Source organism: Globicephala melas, chromosome 3 (genome assembly GCF_963455315.2).
Source record: "Globicephala melas chromosome 3, mGloMel1.2, whole genome shotgun sequence".
NCBI lineage: Eukaryota > Metazoa > Chordata > Mammalia > Artiodactyla > Delphinidae > Globicephala > Globicephala melas.
In genome coordinates, this window is record NC_083316.1 from 152,041,150 (window position 1) to 152,061,040 (window position 19,891).

At 56.7% G+C, this 19,891-nt stretch overlaps 1 protein-coding gene across 6 annotated transcripts; it reads left to right on the top strand.

Annotated features, from left to right (window-relative positions):
• Window positions 1-19,130, top strand: GRK6 (G protein-coupled receptor kinase 6). 6 transcript variants are annotated; one of them, XR_009563516.1, is made up of 17 exons: window positions 427-556; window positions 4,221-4,316; window positions 5,248-5,360; window positions 5,479-5,556; window positions 5,905-6,005; window positions 6,341-6,433; window positions 6,544-6,607; window positions 6,747-6,887; window positions 7,173-7,363; window positions 8,154-8,191; window positions 8,283-8,372; window positions 9,373-9,581; window positions 9,672-9,809; window positions 13,918-14,055; window positions 14,138-14,272; window positions 14,924-15,195; window positions 18,327-19,130. XR_009563516.1 is itself a non-coding variant. In XM_060296685.2 (17 exons), exons 1-17 carry the CDS (start codon window positions 505-507, stop codon window positions 15,030-15,032), a joined length of 1,788 nt encoding a protein of 595 aa, XP_060152668.1. In that variant the 5' UTR covers window positions 427-504; the 3' UTR covers window positions 15,033-16,162. The 6 variants fall into 6 exon arrangements, 5 of the variants coding, with proteins under 5 accessions (XP_060152666.1, XP_060152668.1, XP_030702640.1 ...); XM_060296685.2 differs by lacking the exon at window positions 18,327-19,130 and adding an exon at window positions 14,386-14,387 and having other exon boundaries at window positions 14,924-16,162; XM_060296683.2 differs by lacking the exons at window positions 427-556; window positions 18,327-19,130 and adding an exon at window positions 1-154 and having other exon boundaries at window positions 14,924-16,160.
• Window positions 19,131-19,891: the final 761 nt, after the last annotated feature.

Consider the following 19,891-nt stretch of genomic DNA (forward strand, 5'->3'; position numbering starts at 1 on the left):
CCAATCAAATACAAGAGATCCGGGGCGTGACCCAGAGGACCCACCTCTTTTGTCCCAGCGGAGGGCTCGGCCCTAATTGGCAGTTTGGTATCCTACGAAGGCCCAGAAATTCGAACGTAGAGGCTGAACCCCACCGCAGACCAACCAGGAAGAGGTGACGTTTTAAGTCCCGCCCCCCTGTTCCTTTGAACGAATTCCTGGCTCTGGGGGCGGGGGATGATGAAGAGGCTGTCTAATGGGAAGACGGCGCGGCGAGCGCTCTCCCGGTTATTGGCTGAGTAAAGTAAACAGTGGGCGGGCCGGGGCGGGGCGTGCCGGCGCAGGGGTGGCCCCCGGGAGGGGGCGCAGAGTGCTCGGCGGGCGGCGGCGGCCGGGGAGGCCCGGGAGGCCGCGGCGCGGTCACTGCGAGCCGAGCCGAGCCGCGCCGATCGCCATCCGGCCCCGGCTCCCTCGCGCAATCCCGGCCGGTGGCGCGGCCCGGCGGGCCCGGCGGCGCCGCAGCCCATGGAGCTCGAGAACATCGTAGCGAACACGGTGCTACTCAAGGCCCGGGAAGGTGAGGCTGTTGGGTGAGGAGAACGCGGGCGCGCGGCCTCAGAGCTCGACCGGGTGCCTCAGCCGCCCGATCCGCTAGGGCAGCTCGCTCCGTGCCCCGCACCTCGCGCAGACACGAGCCCTTCCGGCCTGTGGTCCTCTTTCTCCGCACCTGCCCCCCGGGAGCTGGAGCCCAGCAAGGGGTGGGTCAGGCCGCCGCCCGCGCGGCGAGGAGGTGGGGTCGTGGTGAGGGAGTGAGAAGAGGAGAGAGGAAGGAAGAGGGAAGGGTGGGACCCCAGCCCCGGGAGAGCCTCTCTGAGCCCTCTCCCAGGTAAGAGGTAAGAAGATGCCCCAGGAAGGGAAAGGGGCAGCCCACACCCCACGTGCCCGGGCCCAGACTCCGGCGCCCAGCCTGGGCCGGCACAAAGTTGGTGCAGGGTAAAAGGTTTGGAAAATAAATTAACCGAGGCTCTGCCGTAGCACAGCCTTTGCGAGGTGGGGAAACTGCTGGTCATATATGCTACCAGCATGACTGCCATTTGCTCGGTGCCTCAGGACACTGGGGACAGAGGTGAATGGGTCACAGTTTTTGCCCTCGGGAGTAGTGGGGCAGATGGGCACAGAAAAAACTGGAAGCTGAGTTTTGAAGGAAGGGAGGCATGCCAGGCTGGTAGGACTGTTAAGTGCAAGGCCTGGCAGAGGGAGCCTGTCTTGTGAACCTAGTGTTGCTGAGCTCCTCAGACATTACCAGGCACCTGCTCTATGAGGATCCTGGGGATGCATAGGGACCAGACTTGGTCCTCATTGCCTTGCGGTCAGTCTGCCCCTCACCTGCCACTGTTCACCTCAGTAACATAATCACCGAACACCTACTCTGTGCCCTATCCTGTCCAGGGTGCCAGGGACCAGCAGAGAAGACACTTCTTTTTGGAACTCTAGGGCAGGGAGGTCAGGACTCTTTGCTGGGGTTTCAGGCTGAAAAAGACATCTGCTTCGCCTTTCTGACCTATTTTACAGGTGGGAAACTGAGGCTTAGATCAGTGACTAGCCCCAAGGACACACAATGAGACTGGTTGACTCACGCCTAGGACACAGGATGTCCCCAATGCAGTCTGTAGGAAACCCAGAGGAACCCCCAGCTGGCACAGCATCTGGTGCCCCCTGCCTGCCCAGTGCATGTTGACCCTGGGGAAGTGCTGCCTGGAAATGGGCATGGCAGTCTGGGTCCTCAGTGCCCAGAGCCTTCCTTATCTCCTGTCCATTATCGAGTCCTGGGGCTAGGCCTTCCTCCCAGCCTCTGGGGGCATCTGCCGATTCTGTTCTGCCTCGTCATCCAGCCATCCAGGGAGGAGGGGTGGGGAGAGCCTGGCCAGGCCTCCCTCCCTAGGGCTGTAGCCAGTTCAGGCCTCAGGCCTGCTGAGAACACTGCCTTGCCTAACTAGAGAGTGTGGGCACCTTCTGATAGGCTTCCTCAGGAGGCATAGGGGGTTATGGCCAGACTGAGACCAATGCCTTCAATGGAGAATCCTTACTCCAACCTGGCTCTGTCCCTCTCACCTGGGTGGCTCTAGACAAGTCTCTTCTCTCTGAACTTCAGTAACTCTTTTTGTGGGATGGTTGAGGGTGGGACCTGAAAACTAAAGGAAATCCCAGTTGTCACTGAGTTTTGAACCCTGGTCTGTAGATTGAGTGCATTGGAATCACTTCATGAGCTGGCTGACAGCTTGGACCCCAGGCCTTTGCCAGCTTCCCAAGTGATCTGAGGCCCTGAGTGATTTGGGATTGCATGTATTCAGTTGACACCTGATGCCAGGCATGTTTGCGGTGGGAGAAGAGCTTGGGTTGTGGTCCTAGGGAGCTGGGTTCAAGTGCTGACTCTGGGACCTCCAGCCTTTGTAATCTTGGACCAATTGACTCCTCATTTCAGGGCCTCGGTTTTCTCATAAAATTGGGCCAGGTCTGGAAGGATTGCTATGAGGATGAAGTGGGACAGCACTGGAGGTGTGAACCCTCACTTAGTCCTCCTTCCTTTCCCAGGCCCCCAGAGGCACGGGGAGGGGACCAGGCTGGGGTGGGGAGGAGCCCCACTGACTCTGGTGGCAGTTCCAGGACAGGATATTTGCATGTGACTCTGCTGCTGCCTTGATGTGGCTGGGAGGAGGGAGAGGAGGAAGTAAGTGATGGGGGTAGCAGGCGGATGGAGAGGTGGGGGAGGAGTTCCCCTTCTGGGGAGGCCTTGCCCTGGGTTGGGGGGTGGGGGTCTGTTGCTCACTCACAGTGGAGCAATGACTGTGGGGTATGCTGGGTGCAGGCTGCAGGAGGGCTGCTAGCAGGTTTCCCAATGGGTACCCTACAACACTTCCTCTTCCAGGCAGCTTAGGTCAGGGAGCCTATTGGAGGACCCAGCCTTGCCCTCTCCCTAGACGGTGGCTCCTCCTGCACCACCTGCCTTCAGCCAGGCCAGATGGAAACAAGGCTGGGGAAACTGAGGCCAGGCAAGGGATAGTGGTGGCCTGAGGTTGCCACTGAGTTGTTGGAGCTGGGACCCACCTCTTGCCACAGCTCTACTGGGTACTGGACAGAGACTCTCCTGGTCACCATCACAATACCTCTGGAGATGGCTCTGGACCTGAAGTACACATGGAGAAATTGAGGTTCCTAGAGAGCAAGTGATGGGCCTGAAGTGTAAAGTGGAGATTCAAACCCAGGTCTGTAAGATTCCAAGACTCAGGCTCCTTCCACCATTTTCAACCTCATGGCCCACAGGCCACATCTAGCTAGATCTCTAACATGTTTTATTTATTGGGCTGCAGTGGGTTTTTTAAAATATAGGGACCAATATTTCATGGAACAGTCCAGAGTCTCAGCTGATTTTGAAAAGTCAAAAGAGCTGGCCACACTGGGCCAGCATTCCTGCCTAGTAACAATCAAGCAGTCAGCCGTGGTTGTGCTGCAGCTGCCCCTGTTTGAAGCGGCATGCCGGGTCCAGTTCCCACACTCCTCACCACTCCCTGTTGTCTACCATCTGGCCCACATTTACTGTACCTGTCTGGCTCTGTAGGCATTTGAGCTGCTACCCTGGTCTCAGCAGCTACAGATGAGGGGTCAGCTAGGTAAAATGAGGCAGGTAGCAGGACCAGGAAAGCAGGGGTAGGGATCCTGAGTGTCAACCCTCCTGCCACCACTTTGTTTGCGTCTCTGATAGCTCTGATGCAGGGCCTCGTAATAGGGGCCTGGAGCCTACCTGGTGACCCAGGCTGCCCTCTGCCTCTGGCATCTCTCAGGCATGTCCCACATGTCCTGGAACATCTCCCTTCTGGGCCTTGACTTACACAGTTCCCACCACTATCGTGTCCTTCTCTTTCTTCACCTGGGAAACTCCTACCTGGTAGGAAGAAGCTGAGGCCTGCCAAAGCTACCTGGAAACCCCACTCTCCCCCAGTGGCTGGCCTCATGCCCCTCTTGGCTCTTCCAGCCCAGAAGCCCCTAGCAGGTGGGCCTAGGGGCCCATGTTTGTCCTGGAACCCAGCGAGGGCATGTTGCAGCACACGGAAGGAAGGCCCGAGGTGCCTCCCAGAGTGGACTGGGCCTAGGCTGGACCCTGAAGGCCTCTGGATTGCACTGAGGGTGGAGGGGAGGCACGGCAGTGGCGGGACTCGAGACCCAGCACCTGTTTGCTTCCACAGGTGGTGGCGGGAATCGCAAAGGCAAAAGCAAGAAATGGCGTCAGATGCTGCAGTTCCCTCATATCAGCCAGTGCGAAGAGCTGCGGCTCAACATTGGTGAGACCTGGGTAGAGACGGGGGCTGGGGTGAAGAGGTGAGAGGGCCTTGCTGGTGCCACGGGGCCTCCCCCAAGACCTTGCCTCAGGGTGGAGGGGCAGGGTTGGGGGTTTTGGGGAGCAGAGAAATTGAGGCCGCACCACCAACCCAGTTTCAGTTCCTGGGCTTGGGCTGGGTGGAGGGCAGAGAGCACATAGGACAGCAGCGGGTGGTTGGGGTAGGCGTGGGGAGGAGGACGGGGTCAGATTGGGGGCGATCTGAGGGAAGCAGCGGAAGGGAGGGCCTCAGGCGAGCAGGGCTCGCAGGATGGAGCGGAGGGTGCTTCAGGGGCTGGAGTCAGCCCTCACCGACTGCCCGGGGAGCCCCAGGCCTGTGCTCAGCCCCACCCAGCCTGGCCCTGCAGGTGCCCCGCAAAACCTTAACGAGAAGGGCCAGGCCCCCTCTGAAGGCCTGCACGTGGGCTAGGAGTACACCATGGCTGCTTCCACCGCCGGGAAGGAGGCCTAGCCTCGAGCTCGCCGGAAGCCACAGCTTCCTCCCACACTTTCGCCAGGCAGTCAGCAGGTGTGGGCCGGGCCCAAGCCGGGCCGGAACCTCACAGACCACACCCAACCCCAACTGTGACGTATGCAAGTGGTGTGAACCAGGAGACAGCGGCTGGAAGTGAGGACCCCGGCTCTGGAGCCACACTCCTGGCTGTGTGACCTTGGGCTAATTACTTATCCTCTCTGGGCCTCGGAGTCCCAAGCTATGATGGCAGTAACAGTAGTGCCACCTCATTGCTGTGGTGAGGGTTCTAAAGGAGACAATGGCTGCCATACTGCAGGGCTGGAAGCTGTTGTTAGGGCCCCGGGCCTGGTGGTGTGGACAGGAGTGCCCTGCCGGTGGGCTCCAGGTCCAGAAATCCAACAGCTCCCACCCCTGCCTGCAGAGTGTGACTACCACAGCCTGTGCAAGCGGCAGCCCATTGGGCGCCTGCTGTTCCGAGAGTTCTGCGCCACGAGGCCCGAGCTGACCCGCTGCATTGCCTTCCTGGACGGGGTGGTGAGTGCAGCCCAGCCCAACACCAAGGGTGGGCAGAGGTCCCGGGCCACATGTGCCCCATCTCCCCACACCTGTTGCTGTACCCAAACCCCAAGCTTCTCTGCCTCCCACCCCGCAGGCTGACTATGAAGTGACCCCTGATGAGAAGCGGAAGGAGTGTGGGTGGCGGCTAATGCAGAATTTTCTGAGCCACACGGTAAGTGAGCACTGATGGAGGGATGATGGCAGCGGGTAGAGCTCACTGATGGGGAGAGGATTGACCACAGCTCAGGCAGAGAGTGCCCTGGAGCCGCTCCAGGCTCACCAGGCAGCATTGCAGGCATGGAGCCCAGGAGGGTGGGCTGGGGCTCTGGACCCTGCAGCCTGCCAGCAGCTCTGCTTCACCCTGCCTCAAGGGGAACAGCAGAAACCAAATTCAGCAACTGGGCAGGCTGGCGCACCTCCAGCCCATAGCCACCCCAGCACAGTCCCGAGGTCTCTGCCCTGGGAGTGGGTGGCTGGCCAAGGGAGCCCCTGCACTGACCTGTCTGTGGCTTGTCCCTAGGGTCCCGACCTCATCCCTGACGTCCCCCGGCAACTGGTGACTAACTGTGCCCAGCGGCTGGAGCAGGGGCCCTGCAAAGACCTCTTCCAGGAGCTCACCCGGTAAGCCTCTCCCTGCCCATAGGCTGAGAATCGTGTCCTGACGGGTGGGTTTCTGTGGACCCAGAAGGCTGTGAACAGTTCAGCAGGTGGTGAGGAAGCTCAGCCCCTCACCCCAGCCTTGCGCCAGCTCTGTGACCTTGGGCAGGTTGCCTCCCCTCTCTGTAGCCTCTTGGGCTTCAGCCAGGATGCATGTCTCCCACCTAGGTGGGTTAGCAAGAGGGCTGGCTGAGGATGCTGCGTTTCAGGCTGAGCATACACACAACAGGGGGCCTGGCCCATCAAGCCAAGAACTTGGGGTGTCAGGGGCTGACCAGTGGGCTGGGTCTTCTCGATAGGCTGACCCACGAGTACCTGAGTGTGGCCCCTTATACCGACTACCTCGACAGCATCTACTTCAACCGTTTCCTGCAGTGGAAGTGGCTGGAAAGGTGAGCTCCTTGAAGGCTGGGCTGGGCTGGGCCAGGCCAGGTTGTGGGGGCTCTCATGGGCGTCAGGCCCCTGATCAGCTAGTGTTTGATCCCCAACCCCTTGTCCACAGGCAGCCAGTGACCAAAAACACCTTCAGGCAGTACCGAGTCCTGGGCAAAGGTGGCTTTGGGGAGGTGAGTGGCCAGGCCAGAGCCCAGCAGAGTGCAGAGGTGGGGTAGGGTGGACCCTGACAAGCCCCTTCCCCCTTTGAGCCCCTGTACCCCCAGGAAGGGCACAGCTGGTCCCCATTTGCCCCATCTACCCTGGCTACAGGTATGTGCCTGCCAGGTGCGGGCAACAGGCAAGATGTACGCCTGCAAGAAGCTGGAGAAGAAGCGGATCAAGAAGAGGAAAGGGGAGGCCATGGCCCTCAATGAGAAGCAGATCCTGGAGAAAGTGAACAGTAGGTTTGTAGTAAGTACAGACAGGAGACCCTTCCCTTTCCCCTGGCCACGCCTGCTCTCCCCACTCGCTGGACTAAGATCTCTTCCCTGCCACAGGCCCCCTCTAGGCACAACTGCCTCCCTTGTCCTCAGAGATGCCTGGGAAGGGTGGGTTTGGGGAATTGACACCTGGCCTAGGGAGCAGGCTGGGCCCCAGGGAGTGGTACTAAGAAGGATTTTTCGGGCGGCTGGCACCAGCCCCCCCACCAGGTGGCCCACGGCCCCTGCTTCAGGGCTCGGACCCTCTTGGTCACAGGTGAGCTTGGCCTACGCCTATGAGACCAAGGACGCGCTGTGCCTGGTGCTGACGCTGATGAACGGAGGCGACCTCAAGTTCCACATCTACCACATGGGCCAGGCTGGCTTCCCCGAGGCTCGGGCCGTCTTCTACGCGGCAGAGATCTGCTGCGGCCTGGAGGACCTGCACCGGGAACGCATCGTGTACAGGTGCAGGGGTGTGGCCCTCCTGGCCAGGGGCCGCAACTGGGCTTGGGTGGAGGCTGCAGAGAGATGTTGGTGTGCTGGGGCTGTCACTGCAGGCGCAAGTCTGTCTGGGCTCTGGCTGGGGACTCCACACTCACCCACACTAGGCAGACTTGAGAGGCTCAGAACCCAGGCTCTGGGGTCTGGTTGACCACGTGTGAATCCCGGCATTGTCGCCCCTCTCTCACTCTGTGACCTTGGCCACTCAGCTCCCTGCTCACAACACCATTTTCTTTCCTGGGAAGCAAAGACTATATATAACTCCTGCTTCTCAGGTTGTTGTAGGGAATGAATGAGATAATGCTGTAAAGTACATAGAACTCGGTAGTGGAGAGCTCCTCTTACTACTATTACTGGTGATGATTTCATTTGAGCCTCACAACAGCTCCATGAGGAGATGGATGAGTAGCCTCATTTGACAGATGGAAAAGGTAGAGTTAGCCACCAGAGTGGAGGGAGAGCACTAGAGGTGAACAAAGCTGCTGGTGATGTCTGGGAAGCTTCCCTCTGAGTGGGAACTGCCTTCCACTTGCCTAGCGAGTCCCAGGAGTCCTGGCTGCATAGGTCCTTCATCTGCTCCCTCAGGTTGGGGCTGCTGCCAGGGAAGGCAGGGCTGTCTGTCTTCTGGCAACAAAAGGCTCCCACACCTTGCTGCACATCCCATCCTAGGGGGTGAGCGAGCTAGGAGGGGGTGGCCCTGTCTGGCTGCTGGGCAAACTGAGCAGCATCTGATCCTGCTCTTCTCTCCCCACAGGGACCTAAAGCCAGAGAACATCCTACTAGATGACCACGGTGGGTGAGGGGCCACAAAGGGTGGGAGAGGCATGGGGGAGGTCTGGCCCACCTGCCTAACGGGCCTCCCTGCTTCTCCATCCACATTCAGGTCACATCCGCATCTCCGACCTGGGGCTGGCAGTGCACGTACCTGAGGGCCAGACGATCAAAGGCCGTGTGGGCACTGTGGGCTACATGGGTGAGTCTCCCTTCCCCCTGGCCCGCCAGCCTCCTGGGTCCTCTATCTGTCTTGGGCCCAGTCCCACCACCCCTGTTGGGAAGTCTCCTGTACCTCAGGAAATAGAAAGAGCTGATGTTCTTCTTTTATAGATGAGGAGACCAAGACTCAGCCAGGGCCCCACACACTGTGAATCCACAGCATTCACTCACTACATATTCATTGAGCTACTCCTACTGGCCGGGCCTACAGGTGGCTACCAGTGAAAGACAAGGGCCTCATACCTGTTTCCATGGCCCCGGCTCTCCACTCCCGAGACCTGCCCATGCTAGAAGTGGGAGTGCCCATCTGTGGCGGAGGCCAAGATGTGGCCCCAAATTCCCCTTGGGACCATGTGACACAATAGACAGAGCTCCAGCTATGGGCTCCACCTCTTCCTTGTTATGTGTCCTCGGGCCGGACATTCTGCTTCTCCCAGCCTCACTTTCCCTGACTGTAAAGTGATCATCACCTACTCCCAGGGTTGCCTTGAAGATGAAAAGAGGTAGTAGAGGCAAAAATCCCTACCTGCCTGTCCTGGCAGGCAGTAGCTATCCAGCAAATCAGTTGCTGTCTTCTTTCCTCTCTTTGATATTAAATCTAGAGGTTGCAAACTGGCAGCCACACTAGGCCTAATTTGGCCTCCATCTGTGTTTAAATCAAATTGTTGTTCAAACAATCTGAATTGATTGCCAACATTTGATAACCCAGACAGCTTCATGTTAAAAATACGGATTTCTGACTTCTCTTGAAAAGTCAGAAGACGTGGCCCCCTGCAGGGCCATACCAGCGCACTTTGATGGGATGTGTGCTCTCCAACTCACCTCAGTCCCCACCGGGCTGCTGATGTTGCCTGCCTGGGTGGTGCCAGTGGGTGTCTGAGCTGGTTACCCCACCTTGACATGCATGCTGGGCATTCCTGGGGCCCCGGGGCACAATTCCGCCTCCTGCCCCGTCTTAACTCCTGTGCTGTCCCTCCCAGCCCCAGAGGTGGTGAAGAACGAACGGTACACATTCAGCCCGGACTGGTGGGCGCTAGGCTGCCTCCTGTACGAGATGATCGCAGGCCAGTCACCTTTCCAGCAGAGAAAAAAGAAGATCAAGCGGGAGGAGGTGGAGCGGCTGGTAAAGGAGGTGCCCGAGGAGTACTCAGAGCACTTTTCCCCGCAGGCCCGCTCGCTCTGTTCCCAGGTACAGCAGCCAGCAGGAGGCCCAACCGGCCAGGGCTGGGGCTGGGGGCGCCTCTCCCGGGGCTACCCTGACCACCCTGCCTTGCTGTAGCTCCTCTGCAAGGACCCTGCTGAGCGCCTGGGGTGTGGGGGGGGCGGTGCCCGCGAGGTGAAGGAGCACCCCCTCTTCAAGAAGCTGAACTTCAAGCGGCTGGGAGCCGGCATGCTAGAACCACCCTTCAAGCCTGATGTGAGTGCTGCCCCCTCCTGCCGAGGGCAGGGCCAAGCCCTGGCTGGGGGGCAGGGGTGAGCGGGAAGGGTTGGGGGCTCTTGGAGGATTGGTTGGGACACCCTCATTGCAAGTGTTAGAAAACTCAAGTGTGTTAACCAGCAAAACAGAATTCACCAGGCTCAGAAAAATGAAAAGCTGTGGGAGAGGCCTTGCTTTTGGCCCACCCGATCCAGGGCTCCAACAATGTTGCAGGAATTCCGTCTTCCTCTCTCTGACCACTACTGGTCAGTGTGCAGGCTTCTCTTTCAGGCAGCTGTCCCCAGGGTGTGGCAGGCCTACATCTTAACAGCTCAGCCACCCTAGAAGACAGAGAGTGCCTCTTGCCCAATAATTTCAAAAGAAGTCCGAAAAGGAAAAACAAGGCCTGAGGCTGATGCTCATTGCCTGATTGCCCAGAGGCCCCTCAGCAGCCACACCTGGATCCTATACCCACCTGAGCCACTGCCAGTGGTGGGAGATCGGTTTCCCAAAGGAAAACTAAGATGCCTTGCCAGCAGGGGAAAGGCCCATTGGGCTGGCAAAATATCTGCTGCCCACTACACCTGGCAACGCTGACCTCCTGTCTGGGAGCAGGACACTCCCCTCTGCAGAGTCTCACTCATTTACTGAGCATCTCAGTGGGTCAGGCATCCTCCTGGCAGAAACATCCTCGAGTCATCAAATTCTAAGTGGCAGAAGCCCAACTCAAACTTACGCCCAACATGGAGCTTATTGGTTCATTTGGCCAGAAAGTCCCAGAGTAGGGCCAATGTCAGGGTTTCATACCATGTTGTCAGGACTCCATCTCTTGGCTCTGCTGCAGCCTGTTGACTGTTCTCCCACTGAATTCAGGCTTCTCTGTATAAAGTCATAGGGAAGGTTCTGATTGGCCAAGATTAGATCACGTGCTTGCCCCCCCTCTCATGTGTAAAAGGACTGGGACCTGTGATTGACAGTTCACCAGGAACACGGGGGAGGAAGGTAGGTGATGGGCAGGCCAGGTTGGTGGCTGTCAACCATGCACGTGATTGTTTACACATTCAACAAATATTCTGAGTGCCCATATGTACCAGACCTCAGAATTAATAGAGTCAACAGGACCCAGTCCTCCCTTCATGTTCTAGTGGGAAGACACAGCAAAATAAACCAGTAAGTGAAAAAAGAGTTGTGGGGAGGTGGGAGTATTTCTAGACAGGATGGTCTCTGAGGAGCTGTTGGTTAAGTAGAAGCCTAAAATACATGAAGGACAGAGCTGTACCAGGATTTGGGGCATGAGCATTCCAGGGAGAAGGAGCAGCCAGGCATTAAGATCCTAGTACAGGGACCAGCCTTGAGAGGTGGAACAGCAGTGAAGGCCAGTGTAGCTGGCATGAGCATGTGCAGGGAACGTGGAGCAAGAATGTGAGGTGGGGGTGTGGGCCACAGAGCAGGGGAGCAGGATCGGGAGTGGGAGGCCACCTAGTGGGCTGCTGCCTCTGCAGAACTGCATCTTGTAGGTGGGTCTCACCAGCAACCCACGGTTTTAGCCTTGCTGTGGGCAGTTGAACTGAGAGCCTGACTTCCGGCAGCCTGCCTCAGGGCTGGCCCTGCCACTCGAGTTTACTCCTCCTTCCCTGCACACCAACCTTGAAAATCAGTGCCCTGGAGTTTAACTTTTTTTAGAAGCAGCAGATGAAAAATGTGCTTGATGATGATATAGTTTTTAACAGCTTTATTGAGTTCATATACCATACAACTCACTCCTTGAAAGGATATAATTAAATGGCTTTTAGCATAGTCAGGTTGTGCAACCATCACCGCAATCAATTTTAGAACGTTTTCATCACCCCTCCCCGCAAAGTACCCCATACTCATTAGCAGTCATTCCCCATTCTCCCCTCCCCTGGCCCTTGGCATCCACTCTTCGACCTTTTGTGTGTGTGTGTGTGTGTGTGTCTGCGTTGTGTCTTCGTTGCTGTGCGCGGGCTTTCTCTAGTTGCGACGAGCAGGGGCTACTCTTTGATGTGGTGCACGGGCTTCTCATTGCGGTGGCTTCTCTTGTTGCAGAGCACAGGCTCTAGGCATGCAGGCTTCAGTAGTTGTGGCTCACGGACTCTAGAGTGTAGTCTCAGTAGTTGTGGTGCATGGGCTTAGTTGTTTCACGGCGTGTGGGATCTTCCCGGAACAGGGCTCGAGCCCGTGTCCCCTGCATTGGCAGGCAGATTCTTAACTGCGGCGCCACCAGGGACATCCCTACTAATCTACTTTATGTCTCTCTATATTTGCCTATTCTGGACATTTCATATTAATGGGATTATATAATATGTGGTCCTTTGTGACTGGCTTTTTGCACTTTGCATACTGTTTTCAGGGTTCACCAATGTTGTAGCATTTATTGGTCCTGCATTCCTTTTTTATGACTGAATAATATTCCATTGTATGAATATGACACATTTTGTTTGTTCATCAGTTGATTGACATTAGGGTTGTTTCCACTTTGGGGCTATGATGAATAATGCTGTTTTGAGCATTCACATACAAGTTTTTGTGGGGACATATGTTTTCATTTCTCTGGGACATACACCTAGAAGTTGAATGCTGGCTCATATGGTAACGCTATGTTTAACCTTTTGGGGAACTGCCAGACTTTTCCAAAAAGCGGCTGTATGATTTTACATGATAATATTTTGACATCCTTAACAGTAGGACTTAGAAAAAAATGTAACGATGAAAAAAGAAGTGGCCTTCTGGAGTGAGGTGGGCTCCTGGCAGAGGGCTGGGGGTGCAGAGAGGTGGGAGGAATGTTCTAATCCTTTTGTTGGCTGTGAAGCAGAAGGGGATGGAATATGCCATTGGACATCCCAGGACAGAGGACCTATCAGCTCCAGGCCCCGCATGGAGTACCCAGCTGAGATTCAGTCTGCGCTGCCCTCACCAGTTGCACCTAGACAGCTGTATACAGGTGGAGGGGGGTGCCTGTTGCTGATTCCGTATGGCACTGTGGGGGCTGTTTGGCCACCGTGGGTCAGCTCTGCAGCCTTGTCAGGCAGTGAGCAGTGAGGGATAATGAGCCCCAGTTTAGAGGGGAACTTGGGCCTCAGAGAGAAGGGACTGCCATGCTCAGGAAGTGCATGGGGCACTTGTGTTTTGTTTTGTTTTGGAAGTGTAGTAGATTTACAATGTTGTGTATTAGTTTCTGGTGTACAGCAAAGTGATTCATATATATATATGTACAGATGTATATATGTGTATATGTGTGTGTATACATATTCTTTTTCAGATTCTTTTCCATTGTAGTTTATTACAAGGGATTGAATATGGTTCCCCACGCTATACAGTAAGACTGTGATGTTTATCTATTTTATATATTGTAAAATATATCTGCTAATCCCAAACTCCTTATTTATCCTCCCCCCTTCCTCTTTGATAACCATGAGTTTGTTTTCTATGTCTGTGAGTCTGTTTCTGTTTTGTAAATAAGTTCATTTGTATCATTTTTTTAGATTCCACATATAAGTGATGTCATGTTAAATATATTTGTCTTTTTTTTTTTTTTTTTTTGGCGGTACGCGGGCCTCTCACTGCTGTGGCCTCTCCCATTGTGGAGCACAGGCTCCGGACGCACAGGCTCAGCGGCCATGACTCACGGGCCCAGCCGCTCTGCGGCACGTGGGATCCTCCCGGACCGGGGCACGGACCCGTGTCCCCTGCATCGGCAGGCAGACTGTCAACCACTGAGCCACCAGGGAAGCCCAATATATTTGTCTTTGTACGACTTACTTCACTTGGTATGATAATCTCTGGGTCCATCCATGTTGCTGCACATGGCATTATTTCATTCTTTTTTATGTCTGAGTAATATTCCACTGTACATTATTTATATACATATGCCACATCTTCTTTACCCACTCATCTGTGGATGGACACTTAGGTTGCTTCCATGTCATGGCCATTGTTAATAGTGCTGCTGTAAACACTGGGGGCACCTGCAAACCAGGAAGCTGCAAGGGTCAGGGCAAACCCAGCCCCAGCTCAGGGTTGAGCTGCCCTCCTGTCGAGGAGGGGTGTGTGTGGTGTTCCTGTCTAACCACTGCCTCTGTCCCCCCAGCCCCAGGCCATTTACTGCAAGGATGTTCTGGATATCGAACAGTTCTCCACAGTTAAGGGTGTGGAGCTGGAAGCCACTGACCAGGACTTCTACCAGAAATTTGCCACGGGCAGTGTGTCCATCCCCTGGCAGAATGAGGTGGGGACCTGCCCAGCTGATGGGGTGGGCTCCAGAGGGGCACCCTTGGGGTCAGTACTCACAGCTACCTGTTCTGTGGCAGATGGTGGAGACCGAGTGCTTCCAGGAGCTGAATGTCTTCGGGCTGGATGGCTCGGTTCCCCCAGACCTGGACTGGAAGGGCCAGCCACCTGCACCCCCAAAGAAGGGACTGCTGCAGAGGCTCTTCAGTCGCCAGGTAACCCCAGCAGTGTCCTACCTGGGTCCCCCACCTGGCTCCAGGGGACGGTGGGTGGGAGGCAGAGCCGGTGCCTGCATGCGCGGGGAGTAGGCATCCTCCAGCCATGTCAGCGGTGCCCAGGGTCTCTGGCCTCATTCCCGCCTGTCCCCCACCCCCGGCTGGGCTCACGGCCTCTTTTCTCTTTCCAGAGGTGAGCAGTGTGGGCTCCCCATGGGTTGGCCTTGCTGCCCGGCCTTGGGGAGCCACAGACAGCCCTTCCATGGCAGAGGCGAGATGTGGGCGAAAGAAGTCTGGTGCCCGCTCCCTACCTCCCCCTCCCCACTGCTTCCGTGCCCAGCACCTGCAAGCTGCTAGCCTTGCTTAGCCATCTGTCTCCCCATGCCCTGCCTCCACCGGCCCCAGGGGAGAGGGCCCTGGCAGAGCCTGGGATCCACCTGGTCCTCCTCACTTCAGCCTGTTGCCAGCAGCCTCTGCACTGATGTCCACACATGTCTGGCCTGAGCTGCTGCTCTGGGCTCCTCGTGGGGAGCCCCCTCCTTGGAGCACGGAGCTCCTGGTCTGCCCTGGCAGGGCCGGCCCAGGTGACGGCCCTGGTAGCTAACTGCGCCTGCTCTGCCTCTCTCCCTCCGTGTCTTCCCCGCCCTCCAGGACTGCTGTGGGAACTGCAGCGACAGTGAGGAAGAGCTTCCCGCCCGCCTTGAGCTCCCCACCCGCCTCTAGCCCCCAACCTGAGGCCCCGCCGGGCGGTTGGCGGTAGCAGCTACTCCAAGCGCTGTTTACAGTTTTGCACAGTGGTCTTCCCCATTGTCCATTCAAGTTGTGGCCTGGGGAACACAGCCGGAGCTGTCCCCAGTGCCCTCTGCCCCTCAGCCCCTGGTCTGGCTGAGTTTGGCAAGGCCTGGACTGTCCCTGGGACAAAGGTGCGTCCCTTCAGCTCTTGTCTGTGGAGCTCGGGGCTTTCTGTATTTATGTCTTTGTACGAATGTATATAGCAACCAGAGCGTTCTTAAGACCCACGCTGGAGCCGGCAGAGGGGCTGCTGCCACACTCCAGGCACCTCAGGCCCAGCTCAGACGGGCGAGGTTGGGCCAGGCCAGGCCCCTGGGCCCCCAGCACTGTGCTTGCCACCGCCGACCTCCGAGTGAGACTCGTGCCTGCCCCTGCCGCCCTGGGCTTAGGCCGCCACCTCTGGGGCCCAATACTGTCCCTTCTCAGCACCTGTCAGAGCTGGATCTGGGACCTTTCTGTCCCCTAGGCCTGTGCCAAAGTGTGACCAGAGATTGGGCTGACCCTGGGACCCCTCAGTCCACTGCCCAGGCTGTCCCAGATGGGTCTGCCTCTGCCTTCCAGCTCCCAGGTCACCTTGTCCCTTGTGCTGGGCCCTGTCCTGAAGACACCTCGTGCAGAAACACCCCAGCCCAGGCCAGGGGAAGGGTAGGGGTGGGGGTGTCCCTGACCAACCCTCAAACATTCCAGACTCCCCTCATAACAGACACATGTGCCCAGCAATAATCCACCCCTCCCAGTGTGTGCCTGTGGTGTGTGTGTGTGTGTGTGTGTGTGTGTGTGTGTGAGAGAGAGAGAGAGAGAGAGAGAGAGAGAAGGGGGCAGGCGAGGCTGTGGGCCTGCACCCTAGGCCCCAGCCCTGGCCCCTCCCGGACTGTGATGGCCATCCTGGTCCCAGTGTTAGGGTAGCGTGGGATTACAGGGTCCCAGTTTTTCCATATTTAAAGCCAATTTTTATTACCCATTTTGTCCAATATAAGCTGCCACATGTCTCTGTGTGAATACAGTCCGAGCACAAACCTGGCCAGCTGCCCCTGCCTGCCTCTTTCTTGCCCCTGGTGGTCCAGGGGTCTTCCTGCTTCCCTGGCCCTGCTGGAAGTGGAAAGAGATTGGAAGTGGGGATAGTGGCGGCTGCCCTTCCAGCAAGGCCCAAGGGCCCCCAGGGCCGATCTTGGGGTAGCCTCTCCAGGCAGCCAGGCTTTGGTGGCCTCTGGGCCCAGCAGCTTCCTCAGCAGGTTGAGGCCTCAGAAAAGAAGCCTTGGGTCCCCGCTAGTATGGGTCTGGCTCTGGAACCACTAGGGTGTGGGCCTGTGCTGGAGAGGTGGGCTCAGCTGGCAGTATCCCCTCCGAGGCCAAGGTGGCCTGGCTGCCGCTCGTGGGTTTGGAGCGGCCTGGGGAGTAAGGTGGGAGCTGCTGTTAGGAACACCTGCCCAGTCTGTCTTACCTGGACACCTGCCAGCTAGGAGCACCTGTCCAGTCTGTCTTACCTGGACACCTGCCAGTTAGGAGCACCTGCCCAGTCTGTCTTACCTGGACACCTGCTGTGTGATTTGCCCAGGGCCAGTACACATGTGTTAGAGCCATTCCTCTGCTTTGCCTTTGAAGCAGGAAATGTGGCTGGGCAGAGACAGACACTGGTGATGCTGGAAGTTAGGCTGTGGCAGAGGTGGGTGGAGACCAGCCATGTGGCCATCAGGGAAGATTCTCTGAAGGTAGCAGTTGAGCCAGGTCTTGAAGGAGACATTCACCTGGGGGACAGAGGAAGTTGGGGAGCATTCCACCTGTGCAGAGACTTGGGAGTGGCAGCCTGTTGACCACAAGTCTGTCCCAGACTTCACAAGTCTTTTCCTGGTCTGTAGCATCCCAGTGGCCCCAGCCCCCCAGGGATGCTCTGTAACCACCATAAGTGTTTGTTCCTTGCCTCTGGGCTGGGTACCCAGTGCCACAGAGGCCACATGAGCTTTGCAGTTGGATAGCTCTGGGTTCAAGTACCAGCCTGGCCACTTGCCAAGCTGCCTTTGCATAGGCCCTTCCCTCGTCTGGAAAGCTGGGTGTGATACCCATCGCCTCACTGGGCATCTATGAGAATCCAACTAAGTAGCCAGTCACCCCCTTGAGCCCCTGGGTCACTGGCAGGACTCTTGCCTGTTGGGGGTATGTGGGTGCTGGGGGTCAGGCTGATGGCTATCTTAAGGACAAGTCAAGGTTCCAAGTACCAACTTTGAAGGGGCCTCTGGTGGCGGCCTAGCTCTTGGTATGTGGAGTGCACACCGCTGCTTCTATTGACTTGAGGGAAATGGAGTAGGGAGAGGGCCTTACCTAGGTCTTCCAGCTGGTGAGCGGCCATTGCAGTTTGGAGAGGAAGCCAGCTGAAGATGAAGAAGCTGGAGGTGAGAGGTTGGGGCCTGAGGTGCTCCAGGCTTTCTTGTGGGTGGTGGGGGGAGATAGGTATTAGTGTGCAGAAGCCACAGCCCAGCTCTGGGCAGGTGTGCGAGGGTAAATGAGTGCCAGGTAGCCGGGTGGGTCCAGACCTCCCACCAGACTCCCCTTAGGCTAGGTAGGAACTTCTTGGTTAGGGTTCAACCCACCCTAAAGTTCTTACCACAGTGGATGCTTGGCAGAGAAAACTCCCAGAATTCACTTCTTAACAAGCCTTGCCCAAGTTCACCTCCTCCATCCAGCCCTATGGTAAGAGCTGGGGGACCCAGATGGAAATGAGGCCCCTGCCAGCTTCGAGCTCTGTCTGGTAGGCAAGCAGACGTGGGGACAGTGGGACCCAGTGTGATCAGCACTGTAGCAGAGATGATGCTGGGACTGGGGGCCAACACCAAACAGGGGAGGAGACGGATGGTCTAGCGCCTCTAGTGGTTTAGGATGGCTGAACGTGGGGTAGTGGCTGGAGCGGAGGTCAGCGAGACTCTGCCATCCTGGGCTTTGAAAGCTGTGTTAAGATGCGGGGTCTCATCTGGAGGGTGGGGCAGTCCTGAAGGGTTGTAGGTGGTTGTGTTAGGGTGTCTCCCTAGCATGTACAAAAGCACCCCATGTTTCCTTTGGGTAGACTCCCCTCAGTCCTTTTGGTTTATATGAGACTGGGCTTGCACCCCCTGCATACACATACACCCAGAGCATGTGACCCAGGTTGGGCTGTTAGGAATCTTTGGTTGCAAGTGACAGAGCTGTCCTATAGCTAACTTAGAAAGTGTTAAAGGGATATGGAGGGGCTTCCCTGGTGGTGCAGTGGTTAAGAATCCGCCTACCAATGCAGGAAACACGGATTCGAGGCCTGGTCTGGGAACATCCCACATGCCGCAGAGCAACTGAGCCTGTGCTCTAGAGCCCGCAAGCTACAACTACTGAGCCCGCGTGCCACAATTACTGAAGCCCGTGAGCCTAGAGCCCATGCTCCGCAGCAAGAGAAGCCACCACAATGAGAAGTTCATGCACCACAATGAAGAGTAGCCCACGCTCGCCTCAACTAGAGAAAAGCCCGCGCGCAGCAACGATGACCCAATGCAGCCAAAAGTTAATTAATTAAAAAAAAAAAGATATGGAGGAGCTGAGTGGGGAAGAATCAGAACTGAGGCAGCTCATCAAGGCACAACCTCCAGAAGCAATATGCTACAGCCATGTTTATGTCTCTGCACCACTGAGCTCCAGATCCAAGGAATCCAAATGACCAGGCTGGGAACCTGCCCACTGTACATCGGGGGCAACTAATGGGGTGAAATGAGTCCCCCAATGAAATCAGGGTGCTCAAAGAAAAGGTAACATACTGGGTGGCTGAACACATATCCCTTCCCCCATACCTCGATTGGATCACCTATGGGCACTTGGCCAAAATGAATCCAAAAAGAACCTAGGGGGTTGCTAGAACTGTTGGGGAAGAATTGGGGTTCTCAGTTCCTCCGGGGATGGGTGACTTGTGCCTAGAGCTATGGGGTCATCCTCGCCACCATTTGGCGGCAAATTTGCTTGAAAATAATGCAAACAGAAGAGAACCGAGTGGAGAGAACAGATAAATGCCTCATTCCATTGCTGGAACACAATTGTGATCACAGCTAAAATCTACCCCTGGACTTCGCAGTTACATGTGCCAAATGCCTTTGAGCTCAAGCCTATTTGTTTTGAGGTTCTGTCACTTGGAACTCAAAATGCCCCAGCCAACATGATGGTGGAGGATGTTTTAGAAGACCACCCTAAGCATGGTGGAGAATTTGGACTGGAAACAAAGAACCCAATTAAGAGGCTGATGGACAGTCAGGTTCAGACTCAGCCTAGGTAGCGGGGCCCTCACTAGAGCTCACCTCTGTTCCCTGGGGATGAGCAGGGTCCATGAAAGCCAGGGCTATGGATCCAGCACTAGGTTTTCCCTGTGCTACTTCTTACTAGACATGTGATAGTGTGTGCTGGGAACACAGTGGGAAGGGCCGTGAGTTGGGAGTGGGCTATGTATTTGTGAGTTGGAGCCACATTGGGGTGCCTGCCTGCTCCAGCCCCTGCCCACTGCGTGTGTGCGGTGCCCGTCAGGATGTGGCCAGGGCCTGGACATGTGTGCGTTCTCCGGGTGGAGGTAGGTAGGTAGGTAGGTTCGTTCTCCATCTCAGCTCCTTGGCTGAGCATCCTGTGTGCTCAGCCGACGACGGTGTGCACCGGGTCTGCTAGCGTCTGCCGGGTCCGGACAGCCTGTTGCCAGGAGCTGTGCGGCGTGGCGTGGGCATTCCCTGTGCAGGGTGAACCCGGCGCCCTGCCTGCCGAGTCTCGGTGCGGCAGGTGGGTGCCGGGTCCTCAGCCTTTCGCTCCCGGGACAGCATCCTCGGCGGCGACTGACTG

Bases quoted from the DNA above. Each gene is read 5' to 3' on its own strand.
- GRK6 (XM_060296685.2), top strand. From the start codon at position 505: ATGGAGCTCGAGAACATCGTAGCGAACACGGTGCTACTCAAGGCCCGG. The intron at 6,888-7,172 runs GTAAGTACAGAC...TCTTGGTCACAG, and splicing joins AAGTGAACAGTAGGTTTGTA to GTGAGCTTGGCCTACGCCTA. The intron at 9,582-9,671 runs GTACAGCAGCCA...GCCTTGCTGTAG, and splicing joins CCCGCTCGCTCTGTTCCCAG to CTCCTCTGCAAGGACCCTGC.